Here is a 17,201-nt window from a genome sequence, read left to right as displayed (position 1 = left end):
ATCTCTGCCACCCTGTGTCTGATGTAGGTGCAGCAGCTCTGTACTCCTTCGGAGGAGCTTCCCAGCAGTCCCCACTCCACCAGAGTTCCGGTGACAACAGCCGCCAGCCGGTGGAGCGCGCTCCTACTGCTGGCGTCGAATCCGTGTTGCAATCGAAGGAGGTCTTTGACAAGCCAGCACTGTACACAGGATCAGACGAGGAGACTCCTGAGCGTAGGGCGACTCTCTCCGGCCCTTCAATCGCTGACCACGTGCCTGCGCAAGCGTCGAATCTTCCGGAGATCAGCCCCGTCACGAGCTTGTCGAGGCGAGGTGGGACAGGCGGCGGGTCGTCTTCGAGGAGGAAAAGACTGCGCAGTCCTTCTGCAGGTGATATCGGCAGGGTGGATTCCGGATCTACGCGTGGCCCACCGTCCGCCGTTGCCTCGTCCATATTTTCCAGCACTTCCCTAGGCAGCCCCGCAGCTGCATTCCCCGGCACGATTGCGACGCTGTCTCATCAGGCCTCTTTTCCCTCTCTCCCTGGCATTCATGGCCTTGTAAACTGGTCTCCGAATTCACAGGGACATCCCTCCGACAACAACACCTGGGCCATCCCTTCCCAGGAAAGGTCAGGGCTGTGGAGGCCTTCAGCAAGCCCGCGAGCTTCGGCTTGCCATCTCTACAGCAGTTCGAAGCTGGTAGAGGCCAAGCGACGGCAGTCGCCGATCTTATATTGCCCTGCGTGACTTATACGTCGGTGCCACCAATAATCACATCCGCTTCAACTAACGCACCGTCTTCTGAGACACGACCTGCGGCGAGGATGCCGGTTCCAGGCCCCAACATGGAAGCGTGCGATACTCTTGAGCGTATGACGTTGCTTATGGATCCTGTGGATCCTGGGTATACCGAGGGCGCGGCATCGCCTGTTGGAGCCGCACCGCAGGGAGGACCCTCCATGTATGCTCCAGTGCCCGAGGCTTGCAATTTGCGACCCGCGGGCATGTACAGCGCTTCACAACGACCAGATTGGTGCCTGAAGGCAGTCATCGTGGCCCATCCTACGGAGATACAGTCAGTGACATGCCCTCTTGGCATATGACTCAGGTACTCATGGCTTGACAGCCCGACCTGTGGCCTCTCGCGGACACGGCCGCTGAGCTCCCCAGGTATCAGTCGCAGCCTATGACCTGCTCCCCGCCACGAATTGCCGGTGTAAAGAGGCGTCGCAGCGGTGTTAAGGCGCCCAGTAGCAGTCGGAGTCATGACCCTATCGTTCAAGCTGCGCCGAGCTTTCCGACAGCGAGAACCGCTCTCAGCACACGCGGGCCGGCTTCTGAAGACGGGAAGTCCATACAAGGGGCAGACGCGACCGGTGCCGGTTATCATGGCGAGAATGTCGAGAATGTCTCCTCCAGGAGATGTCCATGGACGTCGATGACCCAATTACAGCCGCCCGTGGCGCTGCTGAACGCACTGAGCTTCCTCCTGGCGGCTATGCGCCGCACACTTCTGCTGGCTCGGGCAATTCGCTCAACCACACCATCCACGCTGCGGAACAACATGAAGGACACGCGCTTCACGTTGAAACCATGATGGGTGAGGACGAAAAAGATGAGCCATTTACCCACGACAGACGCTCCGTAAGTACAATTTTGCGTTCCCGCACTGTCTATTCAGGGCTAAAGGCATCGACTAGTTCGTTCCGGCATCTCACGATGATATCCGGGCTATCAGAGGCGAACTCAGAAGTCTCTCGGGCGAAGTAGCCTCACTGCAAAGACAGCATCGTTCAGACGGTCAACACGAGGGTTCGGATGCGGATGATGAGAGCGACGAGCTAGGTATGCCTGCAGTGAAACGCAAGAGGCTGGCTGGTTTTCCCAAGCGCCGCCCACTTGAAGGCAATGAGCTCGCGGTGCGATGATACTGCTTATTTACCTGTGCGCGAAACAGAGGCTGACCTGTATCATAGCGCGCTGTTCGAGATCATGTCATGCTGCTCATGCGCCGAAGGGATAGTGACGCGCGCTTCAAGCGGGCGACACTCGTGACGGTTGAGGAAAGGGAGGCATGGGATGGTTCGAGTCGATGCTGCACGGCCGATGCGTTCAAGGTAGACTTGCAAGGGACGCCAGCAAATGGGTGGAACAAATCTGCGGCTCGAGTGTTTTGCAAGCATTTCAGGGCGAGCAAACAATATCGATGCAAAGACAAGGCGAAGATCATCTCAGCATTTACGACGCATCTCAAACAGCTTAAACGAAGGTATCAACGTGCGAGTATGAGCCAAAACGAAGTGAGAGAAAAGCTGCGTAGACAGAGTCGCGCGCAACGTAGGAACACAGTACGTTCTGCTGAGGCAATCTGCTCTGTCATGATGAACTGAATTCCGACGCATCAGCTGTTCTCTCAACGCCTAACATCCGCGGTGCAGTACCCGCAACTTCGGCATCACGTCGGCATGCTCCGCAAGTTGGGTACGGACGGGATGAGCTCCGACGAGCCTGATCGTGATATCAGAGGACAATTCCTCATTCACGCACCGCCGTATCGGTCGTCCAAGGTCACTGTTTGGCTCCGGGTTTTCGACCACTTTTACAGGGGGTATAGGGAATCTAAAGGCGTAGGACCAGGCTCAGGGAGAGGCGCCCTACCAAGAATTCGTCTGGATAGGGGCTTGTTGTCAGATCGACCTGGGGCAGTTTCTGGCCTGCCAGCCAACTGTTACAGCCTCGAGTGGTTCGAAAGGCTCAACGAATTTGAGAAAGAAGATTTGGAGGTGGATTCGGCGGAGTATATATTGGAGCACGAGCCTCGAGTCATGTCGTGAGTGCTTCTGTTTGGGCGCTATGTCTCGCGCACTTCTTACTAGATGACGCAGCGATATTCTTCGGCATGGTAACTCGAGAATCAAGCAACCAAGAGGCGAGGACAGCAGGGAGGCCAAAGAGCGCACCGCCGCTAGCGTGGCACTGCGCACCGATGCCGAAGCGAGACTCGACGTAGACGGGAGCGGACAAGGCGTGACATTCACCAGTGACTCTGGATCGCTTACTGGAGATACCCTGAGCCATGAGCTCGCTGGCAAAGCTGGAACGGATGCGATTGCCTCTGATCAGCGATCGAACTGGAAGCCGCAAGCAGGGCGTGAGCGTATTGCCATGGAGGATGAGCGCCCGATTGGAGGGCGCCAGGGTAAGCCGAAGGCATCCAACAAGGCAGTCGGGAAATCGCGCGGCGGCAGTCGGAGGCATAGATAGGCACAGTGACAACGGAGGGCATCGAAGCTCTTTTGGGGCCGGGGTCAAAGGACGCAGGGCTCCGTACAAATTGTCGTTTGTAGCCCGCGATCGCTTGTACAGGAACATCACTCAGAGAATAATCAAGGTCTCTCGTCGATTTATTGAAAACATAGGGACGTGTCACCCGTATCTGCTTTGAACTGCTTCTCCCTCGGTCTCTCCTGCAAGCTTCGCATCCCGCCCACGACGTAGCGACGAGAGAGTTCGCGCGCGCAAGACAAGTCTATACCAGTAACATTCAGCGTCGCAGCTTAGGTGAGTACGTCTGAGCATGCTGAGCGTTGAAGTGCATAAATAACCCATACTCTTAATTCGCGAAAGATGGCGTGAGCACATGAACAAGTGATTCCTCTTGGATTCCTCCGACGCACAGCGAGGGCGCCTCACCGAGGGCGCCTCACCTCGGCCGCTGTTCGCAAAATGGTTAGCAAGCGAAATAATCAAGCCATTAGGCCCTGATAAGGCCCTGTATGAGCACCCTGTGCTGTTATCATGATGACGACACAAACTCACCAGTAGCTCTGCCTCGGCGTCATGTTGCCGCTCTTTCTTTCTCTTGCTGCCATACACAACGGAGGTCTCCCGAGTAACCCAGCTGGGTTCGCCATCCGCCTTGACGTGGAGGCGCCGATTTCTGTACCGAGGATGTGGTACTCCTACCTGCGCTGCTTCCCACTGTCCCTGCGTGCCACATAGCCACATGCGCGACTTCTTCGTGCGTGTGTCAACGTGGATGAAAAGGTCTCCTTGGGATGCTTCGAGAGACGCCGGTGGCTGATCGACGGCGAAAGGCAAGTCCACTTTGTACCAGATCGTCTGGCCCTCTTCGCGGCCTTTGCGGAAATTTGAGCAGTTCCGGTAAAGCTCCCAGTCTCTGATGGCAGCAAGACGGGCCTCGGCGGGAGGCTGACCATTGGCACCGCGCGAGGCATGTCTCCCGTTTCCCTTGTTCCGAGCGGCCAACGTCGTTGCGTCAGGCGGTTCTAACGCCGAGACTGGCCTCGACGAACCGAGGGTGGGAGTGCATAGCCGCGCGACGGTCAACCCGACGGGCGGGGCCGACGAGGGTCGTGCGCGTGCAAGAGAGATCAGTTCGGTAGGGTATGCTCGCATGGTAAGGCCCCGAGCACCGCTTGCAGGCATATTATGTCGACCTTCTGCGTCAGGGTTGCGCTCTCGTCGCATGGGAAGGTTACCCCTATCTGCTGCCTGAAGACTATTCGGCACCGACACTTGGCTTTGCCCGGAAGAAGTGTCGTCAACAGAGACATCGGGTGCAGCGACAACCGGTGAGGGGAAGGTTCTGGTAATAGTAGGAGGTAGTGGGACCGCCGGGGAAAGCCCACGAGGAGAAGTTGCAACCCTTTGTGTCGAAAGCGACGTCTCTGGACAAGCGGCTCCCAATTGACTGTAAGAATAGGGCAAGTGAGGCTGGTCGACTTCAAGTTGCACTTCCTAAGCATCGATGGACATGAGAAAAGCACGACGAGCACCCGAACAGCAATGCTAGACCTGCTTACATTTGCGTGCGACTCGGCGAGAAAAGATGATACGGGCACGAGGTCCGTGGAAATGGACGACGCGCTGAGGCAATCATCATCGGCGCAAAGACTAGAGTCGGTGTCATCGTCGCATCCTTCACCTTGAACGTGAAAGCCGGCCCCATCTGCTGTGGCGAATACGTGAGGACAGCGGCCCTCGATCAGGCATTCGTCTACGTACCGACAGGGCGGAGTAAGGGAAATCTATGGCGGGTAGTGGGTATCGTGGTCGCGCGCCCAGGACGTTCGTCTGCAAACCTGGGCCCTGTCATGAAGGTGCGACCGGCAGGTGCGTGCTGTGAAACGTGCGCTTCATTACGCAGCAATTGAGAGAGCGGTGTTCGTAGTACTGGAGGTGCTGACGTTGGAGCCGAATCCACAGCACATCTGCTCGGCACGACCTCTGCACGAGCGTGCAACGTAAGATATGCGGAGTATGCGTGCTTCATGTGGGCTTACCCAAAGCCTCTTTCTCCACAACCATAGGCCCTTCGTAAACGTCCTCAGATGTTTCGCTGGATGGCAAGCCCCACGTCAGCGCACTACTACCAAGAGAGCACCATTAACGGCGATGCTCACCTGCGCGGACTGCCACGATCGCTCGCTGCTCGAGACAGAAAGCCGCTGGAAGTGATGACCTGACAGCGGGCAAGTTAGAAGATGATCACTGAACGGCTCATGTTCTTACCTCCCACTGCCTTCCTTCGCCTGCGCTCGTGTTCTCCAACAGGGCTGAGATGTCAGAGGACGATGACGGTAGTATGTGCCATGTACCAGTTCGATGGAGCTCTGAGGGCATATTTTAGGACTTGAGACGACAGACAGAGCGATTCAACGACCACAACCCGAGCCCAGATGAGTAGCACAGGCCTAAGCTACCACAGTCACTGTTGTGATACGATGGGATGCAGGGTTGAGCGCTTGAGCGTCGAGCTTTGAAAGTCAACGACGTACATTAGCTGCAGACCAGGTTTCGGCGACAACGATCACAACGGGCAACGCTGAGTCAGCGGAGCGCGTAGCGGCCCGGCTTGTGGTTAACTCTCACTCGATCACATGAGGAAATGCGTCGCGCGTCGCGCGACGCGCGAGACGCATACAGCGCGAACGGGCGCGTCGCGTGTGCATTGTTCATCCCTGCATCTTAGCCTCTTCAATTCAAACGACACCTTATACCCTGGAGGCCTGACAGATCTCCACACCCGCATATGTTACGCAGCCGCATGACTGTACAGTATCGTCTGATAGTATGCATCTGGGATCTCAAGAGACCGAAGTAAACCATACTCGCCTGCTACCCGCGGTACAACATCAGCGATGTTCAGGTGTGTTCAGTGAGGCCGTCTTTTTTGAGCGAAAGGTCCTTTGAATTTCGACAGCGAATGCTCCGTCCCGTCCTGTGAGTGGGCATCAGTGGATGTTCCAGTGTTTCTGTAGTTTGAGGTCGCCGCATATGCGAAACTAAATGCAACATGTACGATTCAGGATCTTTGATAGCCCTAAAGCGGAAAATCAATTCAGTTGACCGATTTCAGACCGGCGCATAAGCTTCATTTGGGCCATTGATAATAAGACAAGCCCATATTGAAACATAAATCTTGACTTTATGTTCGGGTTTCCGGCCATACAATATCACGTCCCCTTGAGCGCCGCGAGATTCTCCCAGGCCCACGGCGAGCGGCCTCGAGGCGAGCCAGACCGCAGTTTATGGCACAGGTGCATTCCTTAAAAGGCGCTTGCCGGCTTCTTAGGTCTGCTACGGAGACTTGTGCAAACCATGAGTACTTGAGTCATCACACACGGAAAGGCACTTCTGACAAGCCAAAGGTGTGCTGTGGTGTACGAAGACTGAGGTATACGGGCACGCATGTGCCGCGGCCGCCGCCACTGCATCCCTTGCATTACTGTTGCATTCCATCCCCTCGTTGCCACTCACGCTGTCATTGCAGCCCTCGTTGTGGTCCTCGTCTCAGTTGTGGTGGTAGTTCTGGCTCTGGTGGTGACCGTGATCGTGACGGTGATGGTGATAGATTTGCCGGCTTTCGCCCCGGTGAGGCTCCGAGGAATCGTGGCGAGCTCGGCTTCAACGTTCGCTTGACCCGGAGCGGCAATTGGAGCGACCTACAATACACAGAGAATGTGTTTGTGAGTGTCAAGTTGCAGCAGCGCTGATGTACCGCTTGGCTTACATGGTCATCGCGGGTCTTCCTCAGCGACGACTTGCTTCTACGGTCTCCATTCTGCCTGCACCTCGCTGATCGGCGTTGCTCAATTGCATGAGCTTGCCTGCCGGTAGATATAAGGGCATTGCACTGCGCCGCGCAAGGCGTGGCACGTTCACATCCATCGGGCAACTGGACAGTTGACAGCGCATGGAGGACTGCCGATTCTGGGTCCCAGCCGTAGCCTTGAGAACTAAGAAGAAGAGTACGATTCATGAGTAAACTGAGCAACACATGGCGTGTGAGGTCGTATACTGACCCTTTAGCAGGAATTCCCTGAGATTCCCCGTTAAAAGTCGCGATGCTGTCAGCCCACGCAGCTACCCTATCACGCAGAGCCCCCAAACGGTCGGCGTTCGTCGAGAGTTGCTTGCTTTCTTGGCCTGTTGTAGATCCGATTGCCCCGGAAGGATGGCTTACAGCGCCGCAGCCACTACTAAGAGGCATTCACCAGGTTCAGCCATCGCGTAACCCATGTATAACTCGTCCATACCAGCGAATCTCCACCCTTTCATGCCCAGACGGGTCAGTGAATATACCCAAGATGGTATCCTTCTGCGATGGGGGTGCGAGGCCTGACTGGGGGGCCGCAGCAGTGGGCGCGGTTCGTGGAACGCCTTCGGACCGCCTGGAAGACAATTGACCCGATTTCTGGTGTGAGCCATGTTGTCGCCGTCAGTGGAACAATGGCCCTCACTCTGCCAGCGGTGTGTCCGGGAACGGACTGCCCAAACGGACAAATGCCAATGGCGCGTGTCCAGGCACCGCGCTTCAAAGCCATACGCGGTAACGCGGGAGAGATATTGTAAGTTGCGTCGCCCGAGCCTCATGATCAAGATCGATGCTCAAGCTTACCGCGAAAGTGTCCCTTCGAGGGAATGTGCGAACTCCAACCTTCTACCAAGTGGGCGACCAGAGAGCCTGCACGCGAAGCGGCTGTTCGACATGGCTAAGTAGTGGCTGTCGATGAAACGCGATTCTCACTGTCGACGTCGGACCGTAGCTTATGTGCCCTCGACATCTGGCCTAGGCAGGCCGATTCTTGCCCTATGAGCATGTCAAAGCACAATGGTCCAGGATACGCAAGCGCGCTCAATGGCGACCCAGACCAGGCGAACAAAGGGCAACAGCCTTTTAGACAATGCGTCGGCTGGTAAACGCTTCAGCTTCAGGCTCGGACAAAAGATCCACTTGTACGCCCTGTCGCACCTTCGAATACCGTTCCCACAGCCCCTTTATGCAGAATATGTCGCGTGGGGCATCAAAAGACTGCGAAGGCTGTCGCATGGGTTTGATATGAGCTGGTCGAGGCGTTCTGGGGATGCTAAGTTGCGAGAATCAGGCGAGAACCAGGCGCGTGGCTCCTCTGGCGCCTCACAGTTGCGACGAGTCATTGTTAATCACAGGCTACGGATCCGGAGGATCCAGGAGGGTCCGTAACACTGGCCATAAGTAGTTGCTGCTAATTATGTCAACACCATGCACTAGGTCGCATGACTTGTTAGACTGACTCACACGACCCTCCTGCAGCTGATTGCGATTCTGGGATTCTGACCCAGCCGACATGGCTCAGAATACGCACATGTGCGCCCTTTCTCTCCCTTCCTCTCTCACTACTAGTGCACATTGGCTCTCTCGCAATCAGAATGCACGTTAGGTGCCCTATCTGTGTACTAGAACTCACGGACGAGATTGATGCCATCCCCTCTGTGGCAATACCTTGCGGTATGTGCTAGCTGCCCTTGACGATAGGCTAACATGACGCAGATATTACAAGGTCACGTTCTGTGCAAGGGCTGTGCCACTAAGCTCGCGGAGGCCGGTTCTCGCTGCCCATACAGAGATTGGGTCGATCCTCTGAAGGAGGCGGATCTCAAAGAAATCCAACTCGTGCTTGAGAATGACCAGAGCGCCGAGCACCGCGCCGTCCTTCGCCATGACGCCCTACAGAGGTATGCTGGCCTCATTTCGGCGCGGATCACCAGTTGTGACCCACTTTCCAGGAACTTTGCCATCTACCGGTTCGAGAAAATGCAGCTGAGCAAGAAATGCCAGAGGGCAAATTATCGCAGTCAGACCCTCCGCTGCCAGATTAATAGGCAGAAGAGGCGTATCAAGGCACACCGTGCCAGCGTCCGCCGTATCACGGGCGAAGTGTGCAAACTGCAGGAACATGTGATCGCGCTGCGGTCGCAATTCGACAAGGAGCTTGGTTTGATCGAAGAGCTTCAGGAAAAGGTCAGTGCTCACGATGAAAGGCGATAGTGAGCTCAACAACATCACAGATGTGCAAGTCGGCCGCCACCAATGCTGGGGAGCCTTCACGGTCAACAGATTACATCGACGAGCACGTTCGGGTTGCTAGCCATGTTAGTTCCTCATCTTCCTCGATCGAAGTCACCACGCGTGATGGATTCGAATGAAATGGCCAAAGACCGCAGCATCAAAGGCTTAATAGCATGGGTCAACGGGTTGAAAATCTCCATAGCGTTGTGGAAGGGAAATTCGTCCCACGCTTTTCTCTTTCTTTTTCGTTACAATTCCTTACAGTACGCTCGACTCTACCGGCGCGCCTGCGACGAACCGGAAGGCTGCGACGCGGACCCGCTAGTAGGACGAGACGAGCGCCGCGACGACGAGTGCCGCACCTGCTGGCGGACCAGGTCGCGATTAGCAAATAGCACCGCGTGCGAGCTGCCAACCTCGTACCGAGACAAGGGGACTCAAGGGACGTCCGTCGCCCAGAAGGGTGTTCATATGGCTGCTGTGCGGTACTTTCGTATCATTCCTTCCTGATACGTCAAACACTCATGCATCGCGCTTCTTTCGAACCATCTCCAACTCGCCGACGTCCCTCTCGCTATGCTTCAACTTTTTAAATCCCTCTTGCGCTTCCATTGTTCTAGGACGTCTCGTGTGTATTAGTACTGGGCCGCGTTGCCCGTCTCTCTATCGAATGCCCTCGCATCTGTTCTCTCTCGCCTCGCTGTCCTGATCTCGGCACTTAGACGCGACACTGCGGTTGCGGGTGCAAAGCAAGTCGAGTCGCAAGTTGAGTAGATCGTGTCGAGTCGCGTTCGATATTCGTAAGTGTTTCATTAAGTCTCAGCGGCCTAACTTCGTTCTATAGACATCCTCCGTCGTCCTTCACCGAGCCCTCGTCCATCCTCGACCTCTCGACCTCCCTGCATCTAGGACGAGTACGTGTGGTGTGGGTTTGTCGTCGCACGCACGTCTTCTCTCCAGCAGCGTGCCCCTTACTCTCTTGAGAAAATGCGCAGACCATGGTGAGTTTTTGCGTTCCCAGAGTGACCTCTCGTAGTCGATGCTGACACTTGCCTGCAGAATGCGTTCAATGGCACACTCGGAGACTCCTTCAACGTGTACTCCATTCTTCCGGTTGACCTCATGACGAGGTTGAACCTGGGTGTGTGGAAATCACTGCTCACCCATCTCATCCGTATCCTGCAGAAATCACTGCTCACCCATCTCATCCGTATCCTGCATAGTCTCGGACTACAATGCGTCGCAGAATTTGATGCACGGCGGGTTCCTCTGTACCACCACTGTTGGGCGTACTAGCTGACTAACCTTCGTCATGTAGCTTCAGGCAAATCAGACCATTCCGTCGAGATGCAATCCACATGTTCTCCTACAACGTATCCGAGATGAAGGGCCGCGGGATTACGAAGATGTTCTTCAGGTAACGTCTCTACTGCTGTTGTGAGTGGTTGTCAGGCTTACGAAGGGGTACTGGCATGCCCAATCGTTTTCAGTGTATCATTCCTGTGATCGAAGGATTACTACCCTCACCTGCTAACGAAATCGTCATGACACTGCTGTACCGTCTCGCCGAATGGCATGCGCTTGCGAAGCTGCGCGTCCACACCGAAGACTCGCTGTCCCGCCTCGATGCGGTCACAGTCCAATTTGCAGTGTGATGCGGCGATTCGTGAGGGATGTTTGTCCCAATACATACGAGCTTCCAAAGGAGACAGAGCAACGTGCGCGCAGGAACGCTCGGCGAGCGGCTCCGAGGCTCGGGCTTCTGGAGAGACGGCTCCGCAGGCGTCCACATCAGCATCGCATCAAGCCACCGTGACGCGAACCAACGGTGCGCGGAAGCGGAAGACCTACATATAACATTCAGACCTACAAGCTGTACTCGTCTCCATTAAATTGAAGTTCCAGGAGACGCGCAAGGTGGTCTCGTAGCTTCGGAATGAATCCCTAGTATGTGACTGATTAGTCGGTGATACTTTGGCCGCAGGATCTCCAGCTAGATCACGAGCAATGACATACAAATTTCGCGCATGACGGGTTGAATGCGACATATGATGGTGCATGCGGACATCCATCTCAGCTGGAAAGGTTCGACAGCATCAGACCTGTCCGGTTCGCTACTAGACTCCTGACCATGCGGCGCAGATGACCCGTCCATCTGCTGAAAGAATGCTTCGCGTCGCTCTCGTCTAATAGTTATACCAGCAGCTACATTCTTGTTCGTACGACCGAACTTTTATGCTTGTGTTCGCGCGCGCCCTTGTAGTGGTTTATGGGACAGCACCAGACTGATAGATAGAGTAATTGACCTTTTCCATACTCGATACATCGGTCGTACCATAGAGTCTGATCAAGGCTGTATAGGTCTGCGAACACAAGGATTACCTCAATTCAACGACGCATCCGGACGTCCTACTGGCTACGAGCTGCTGAACACCGTGCATACTAGCTCGTACCAGCCACGCAAACGTCGCCAGAACGATTATGGTGATCCGAATCCCCACTCAGATTTTGTGACGCCGCCTCCTACCAAACGGCGCACGCCGCCTCCCGAGAGTACGACAGAAACCCAATGTCGTGATAAACGCACGAGGCGCAAGCCTGAGGTACTTACGCCGTGCGTTCAGAGAGTCTGCATTTGTTATGTAACTCACACTCACACACTCACACTTATGTAGCCACAGCCTGCTGCGAAGAAGCGACACTGCCTCGTACGTGTGCAGGCGGATAGTACGACCGCACGGGAAGGACATCAACATTGATTTTCATTCATCTGACAAGCCTTCGTGAGCAGCGGCTTGTTCAAAATCGATTACTTCAAGGACCATCCGGACGCGAAACCGAGTTCGAGGCGATCTACAAAGCCCTTCCTGCCAAAGTATCAAACATAAGTACAACTTATTTATTTATTGACAATGCTCCTTCTCATTCTAAACACGAGTCTGTAGGGATATGTTGAGAGGAGCAAGGTGGCCGAGAAGACCAAACGAGGGTGCGCGCAGGGGGACAACCACCAAATGATACGATACCGGCCGCTCAGGAGGACTCGGACCCTCCAGGCGAAGGCCAGCCTGAGGAGATGTGTGTGTAATGTCAACACGTCGCAGCCGAAGCAGCGCATCAAACGGTACCATGGTTTTCGAGGTCGCTCGAGCAGCATGTAATGGCAGTGTATAATACCCACAAAATCACATTATATTTGTACAGTGGATTATCACGACTGGTGACCAACATCTGACGAGTCCGACAGAGATCGGTCCATATAGATGCACCGCCGAACGGTGTTCACTTGATCAATGGTGAACTTCTCCGTCATCTGCAATCGTCGTCAATATGTGGACGACAAGCCCACGCGACTCCTCACCTTCTGTATGTCGATCTTGAGGTAGCTCAGGATGTTGATCATCGTCTGCAGAGCCACAAGCTCGCCAGCGCACGCATATTGTTGGCCCTAGACGCGCTGTAAGTGAGGGGACAAACGCAACCTGTTGTTTTCAACATACCTCGACGTTGTAGTTGACGATTTCTGGAAGACAGCCGGTCTTCTGCGCACTGTCATCGACAACCTCACGCAAGGTCGCGCCTGTGGACGTCTTCGACACACAGCTGAGTTTGACTGCGCACATCGCGCAGTTCGAGCGATTCCGTGCGTCACGCCCGACAGCACGCTGTGTGGCGATGTTACGATAGAAGACAGCGTCGACGCGAGACGAGATGGCCAGAACATCCACGATGGGCGCGAGAGCGGAGTGCTCGCCGAGAGTGTCCAGCGAAGGGCGCGCCGCCCTCAATCGCTTGTCCTCGAATGCCACGCGCTCAGTGACGATGACTCGGAGAGCGATCTGAGCGAAGAGCAGGCCCGTCTTGACGAGGCGCTTGTGGACGAAGATGCCGCCAGAAACAGAGACGATCTTGAGACGCGTCTCGTTGCATTACGTGACCTCAGACCGGACGCAGAACACAAGGCCAGCGCCTGCTTGGAGAGGCTTGGGCTCAACATCCCATTCAAATCACTCCTTCGACTGCAGCGCGCCTCCGCCGCAACCTCGACAATATACTCAAGCTCCTCGACGACCTCGAAAGTGTTCCCGCAGTCGGAGTTGGCCACAGGGACGATACGAGCCCTCGCCTTGCAGACGTCGCCGGCCTTGAGTGTGGCCCCCACCCTCGAGAACGTCGGAACCCGCACGTAAGGTGGGCCGGCTTGAGCAAGTCGTCATCGATGGTGGCTGGGAAGATTGCCTTCATGGTGGCCTGGCACATGGTTAGGGCGTCACGAACAACGCAGAGCCGGCACTGCTTACCTGCCAGCCAGTTACGATCGCAGAATCCATCGGGGCCTCGTTCCGGCCCGTCCGTGCTGTCTTGAACGCCTCGCCCTCATTACCTACCACGGCGCAGAACGCCTCGACGTCGTTCGCCTCACCTCCAGACCGATACACGTGCCGCGAAGGTTGATCTCGGAAAGCACCTCGTTGTCGCCGAACCACAGCCTCCAGCAGAGGTCCTTGGTACGCCCTCGGAAGCGTCATGGATGTTGGCGTAGCCCATGCTCGGCTTGTAGAGGGACTAGGGGTTAAGCTTGAAGAGGGACAGAGACGTCGCGGCGATCCTCGAACAGTGTGACGTCGATCGCCTGAGATGCCGAATCATATCTAACCACGGCAACCTTGAGTTCGGACTTGTGCTGGCCGTGCGAACAAGCCGCGCCATAGAGGGCGACGGTCACAGGCGTCTCGCCGTCCAAGGTCATGACGACCATCTGGCTCCGACGAGGAACGAAGAGGCGACGCATCGGGTTGTCGACGTGCGATGCACCCTGCACGGTCGTTGACGTAAGGAGTGCACTCAGCCAATGCTGCTGACGAGGGCCTGCGAGCATCTCAAGCCAAGTCGACGCCTCGGGCGACGTGCACCCAACGGAGCAGGCGTTCTTATCGGCCTCAACAGAGCGTTCGACGCCAAGTGAACCGGTGACATTCTCCGGGAGAGGGGAGGCCCTAACACTGAGATGGTCGGCGGTCGGAATGCGACTGAGGCCGCCGCCGTAGAGGCGCTGCGCCAACCTGTCGGCGAGGAACGCGGCGATGTTGTCGAGCACCTCCTTGACCGGCTCGTCCTTCTTCGCAGCATGTTTCGCCGCCACAGGGCCCCGGAGGGTGCACGCACGCTGGGGTTCTCGGCGAAGGCGGCCTCGATGTCCTCGGCTGCCCACGAAATCCTACCAACATATGAGCCACAGTTCCTCGTTGGGCGACCTTAACGTACCCTCTTATACCTGCTCGACGCTTCGGGGAACGGCGATGCTCAGCGACCACGGGCCAGACGAGACACGAAAAGAGTAGAGTATGTTATGTCTACATAAGGCTTCGCCCTCAGTGACAATATAGGGATTAAACAAACAAACGAACGTACCCTCTCGAACGACACCTCGAGAACAGGAATGAAAGGGACCGGCTTCTGGCCCGGGCGTTGTGAGATGGCGAGGAAGAAAGCCTTGTCCTCCGACGCCAGGAGCTGCGCGGTCGCGGCCGGGTACGTCGCGAAGAGGAGCTTGACGAAGTGTCTATGCCGGATCGTAAGCTGAAGGCGACGACAGAACAATACGGAGGTGCTTACTGTGCAGGCATAGCGCCGTCGTCCGACATGACGTTGGTGAGGATGTGTTGCGGCCAACCCACTGCTGTCTGCTGCCGCTTCGAGCGCCGAATGCCCCCTAGGAGACACACATTCCGCTCGCCTGCGGACAACAGTCAAACAGTGGATCTAGGAGTGATTTAGGCAAGGCGTTGCGCCCATGCCATGGTCGGTTCCGGTCAATTCGTTTGCACATGTTTGGTCCGGTGCGATCATGTGGCCACACGTGCTTCGACCGGAGATCTGAGGCTCTCAATTCCGGAATCCAAAGGCTACCTGAGCCTCTCAAACTTGTCGCCGATCCTGCAGTCTTACTCTTCTTTGGACAAGCCGATCGACTTCGTCAAGCTCTTCTTCGCATCTTACCCGGCTGCGACCGAGCAGCTCCTGGCGTCGGAGGACAAGACGTTCTTCCTCGCCATCTCGCAGCGCCCAGGCCAGAAGCCGGTACCGTTCATCCCTGTTCTCGATGCGAACTTTGAGGTGTGGTTCAAGAAGGTGCGTTTAAATTACCCGAAAACGAACTACGACTTACGTTTTGGGTAGGACTCTTTGTGGGCAGCCGAGGACATCGAGGCCGTCTTCGACCAGGACCCGCAGCGCGTGTGCATCCTCCAGGGCCCTGTCGCGGCGAAGCATGCGACGAAGAAGGACGAGTCGATCAAGGAGATGCTCGACAACGTCGCAGCTATCCTTGTCGACAAGTTCAATTGGCGCAGCGCCTCTACGGCGGCGACCTCAGTCTCATCCCGACCGCTGACTATCTCAGTGTCAGGGCTTCTCCTCTTCCGGAGAACATCGCTAGCTCGCTTGGCGTCGAGCGCTCTGCCGAGGCAGGCAAGATCACCTACTCCGTTGGGAGCACCTTGCCCGAGGCGTCGACCTGGCTTGGGATGCTCGCAGGTCCACGTCAAAGTTGGCCCAGGGCTCTCCTTACGCCGGCGACCATCGTGCAGGGAACATCACACATCGACAACGCGATGTGCCGCCTCTTCGCTCCTCGTCGGAGCCAGAAGGTCGTCTTGACCTTGGGCGGCGAGATACCTGTGTCCGCCGCGCTCTACGGTGCTGCTCGTTCGTACGGCCAGCACAAGTATCATTCGGCGTCTCAGGCGATCGACATCGCGTTGTTCGAGGACCGCCGCGACGTCTCCGTGCCTCTCCACTTCAAGTTCCTCTACAGGCCGAGCATGGGTTCGCTCCCGTTTGAATCCACGAGGTTGCCGAGGGTCCTAACACGCGCATCAAGGACTTCTACTGGCGGCTGTGGTTCGGCGACAACGAGGTGCTCCCCGAGATCAATCTTCGCGACGCGCTTACGGGTGCTGAGGTTGCGATTGAGGCGGATGACGTCGAGACGTTCTGCGCTGTGGTGAGTAATGAAGGCGAGGCGTTCAGGGCAGCGCGGACGGACCGGGTCCAAGACCCGAGGGACCTCGCGATCATTACTGGCTGGCAGGTAAGCAGTGTTGAATGGATACGTTATGTCCTAGCATCGTGGCAGGCGTGCTTCAAGACGGTCTCTGCATCTGGCGGCATTTTCGTCCTCGACCAGCTCAAGCGCCTCGTCAAGGTTGGATCAATCGACTTCCTGCAGGACGATAGTCGTGGCCTGCAGGACGATAGTCGTTGCCTGCAGGACGATAGTCGTGGCCTGCAGGACGATAGTCGTGGCAACCCCGCAATCGCATAGTATCTCCAACGCCATGGTACCCAGCAGGGCTCGCCCAAGGCTGCACGATGAGCAAGTCGGGTACTACGGCCTTCGCTTCCTCCGCAACGAACGAGCCTTACTCCAAGATCTCCGGCGATTTCAACCCTATCCGCATCAACCCCTACTTCGCAGACTTCGCCGCACTTCCGGGAACGATCACGCATGGCATGCGGTCGAGCGCCGCTACAAGGGTGGAACACATCAACGAGGACTCAAGACCGTTGGCGTGTGGAGCTACTGGCGTGGCACGGGCACGTACGGCAAGGGGATCGCGCGAGAGAACGCACCCTACTTCAAGGCACTCAGGAGCTTGAGGATGTATTCCTTCATACGGCTGGTGTCTGAAGCCCGACCACGATCCGCACCTCGACGAAGCTACGTCCGAGTCTGCAGACCCTGGACGGCACATCGGCTTACCTGTCCTATCCACAGGATGTAATCCTCTTCATCCGCCGACATGCCGAACCATCTCCCCCCGCCCACTGTGTTATCGGAAGACATGTACCGTAGTATATGT

At 56.3% G+C, this 17,201-nt stretch overlaps 6 protein-coding genes across 6 annotated transcripts; 3 read left to right on the top strand and 3 right to left on the bottom strand.

Annotated features, from left to right (window-relative positions):
• Positions 1 to 1,987: 1,987 nt before the first annotated feature.
• On the top strand, positions 1,988 to 2,815 carry B0H18DRAFT_868264 (uncharacterized protein; the record flags this gene model as incomplete). Its single annotated transcript, XM_048039929.1, has 2 exons — positions 1,988 to 2,329; positions 2,387 to 2,815. 2 exons carry the CDS (start codon positions 1,988 to 1,990, stop codon positions 2,813 to 2,815), a joined length of 771 nt encoding a protein of 256 aa, XP_047899840.1.
• Positions 2,816 to 3,684: 869 nt separating this feature from the next.
• B0H18DRAFT_1113858 (uncharacterized protein) lies at positions 3,685 to 5,627 on the bottom strand (the record flags this gene model as incomplete). The annotated part of the gene is made up of 7 exons (XM_048033037.1): positions 3,685 to 3,696; positions 3,801 to 4,742; positions 4,808 to 4,956; positions 5,010 to 5,231; positions 5,288 to 5,343; positions 5,408 to 5,466; positions 5,517 to 5,627. 7 exons carry the CDS (start codon positions 5,625 to 5,627, stop codon positions 3,685 to 3,687), a joined length of 1,551 nt encoding a protein of 516 aa, XP_047899839.1.
• Positions 5,628 to 10,440: 4,813 nt separating this feature from the next.
• On the top strand, positions 10,441 to 10,991 carry B0H18DRAFT_868537 (uncharacterized protein; the record flags this gene model as incomplete). Its single annotated transcript, XM_048039952.1, has 3 exons — positions 10,441 to 10,607; positions 10,655 to 10,744; positions 10,799 to 10,991. Coding segments are annotated over 3 exons (450 nt in total), but the record flags the coding sequence as incomplete, so codon positions are not given.
• Positions 10,992 to 12,661: 1,670 nt separating this feature from the next.
• Positions 12,662 to 13,004, bottom strand: B0H18DRAFT_868371 (uncharacterized protein; the record flags this gene model as incomplete). The annotated part of the gene is made up of 2 exons (XM_048039938.1): positions 12,662 to 12,784; positions 12,837 to 13,004. Coding segments are annotated over 2 exons (291 nt in total), but the record flags the coding sequence as incomplete, so codon positions are not given.
• Positions 13,005 to 13,909: 905 nt separating this feature from the next.
• Positions 13,910 to 14,981, bottom strand: B0H18DRAFT_1113855 (uncharacterized protein; the record flags this gene model as incomplete). Its single annotated transcript, XM_048033036.1, has 3 exons — positions 13,910 to 14,554; positions 14,749 to 14,899; positions 14,953 to 14,981. 3 exons carry the CDS (start codon positions 14,979 to 14,981, stop codon positions 13,910 to 13,912), a joined length of 825 nt encoding a protein of 274 aa, XP_047899836.1.
• A 154-nt stretch (positions 14,982 to 15,135) lies between these two features.
• On the top strand, positions 15,136 to 17,029 carry B0H18DRAFT_1113854 (uncharacterized protein; the record flags this gene model as incomplete). Its single annotated transcript, XM_048033035.1, has 7 exons — positions 15,136 to 15,468; positions 15,517 to 15,674; positions 15,740 to 16,124; positions 16,190 to 16,429; positions 16,487 to 16,637; positions 16,691 to 16,939; positions 16,983 to 17,029. The coding sequence occupies 7 exons, from the start codon at positions 15,136 to 15,138 to the stop codon at positions 17,027 to 17,029; spliced, it is 1,563 nt and encodes a 520-aa protein (XP_047899835.1).
• Positions 17,030 to 17,201: the final 172 nt, after the last annotated feature.

Source organism: Fomitopsis serialis (genome assembly GCF_022376445.1).
Source record: "Fomitopsis serialis strain Sig1Antser10 chromosome Unknown B0H18scaffold_3, whole genome shotgun sequence".
NCBI lineage: Eukaryota > Fungi > Basidiomycota > Agaricomycetes > Polyporales > Fomitopsidaceae > Fomitopsis > Fomitopsis serialis.
The sequence above is the reverse complement of the archived record's forward strand: the minus strand, read 5'-3'. Positions and strand labels throughout refer to the sequence as shown.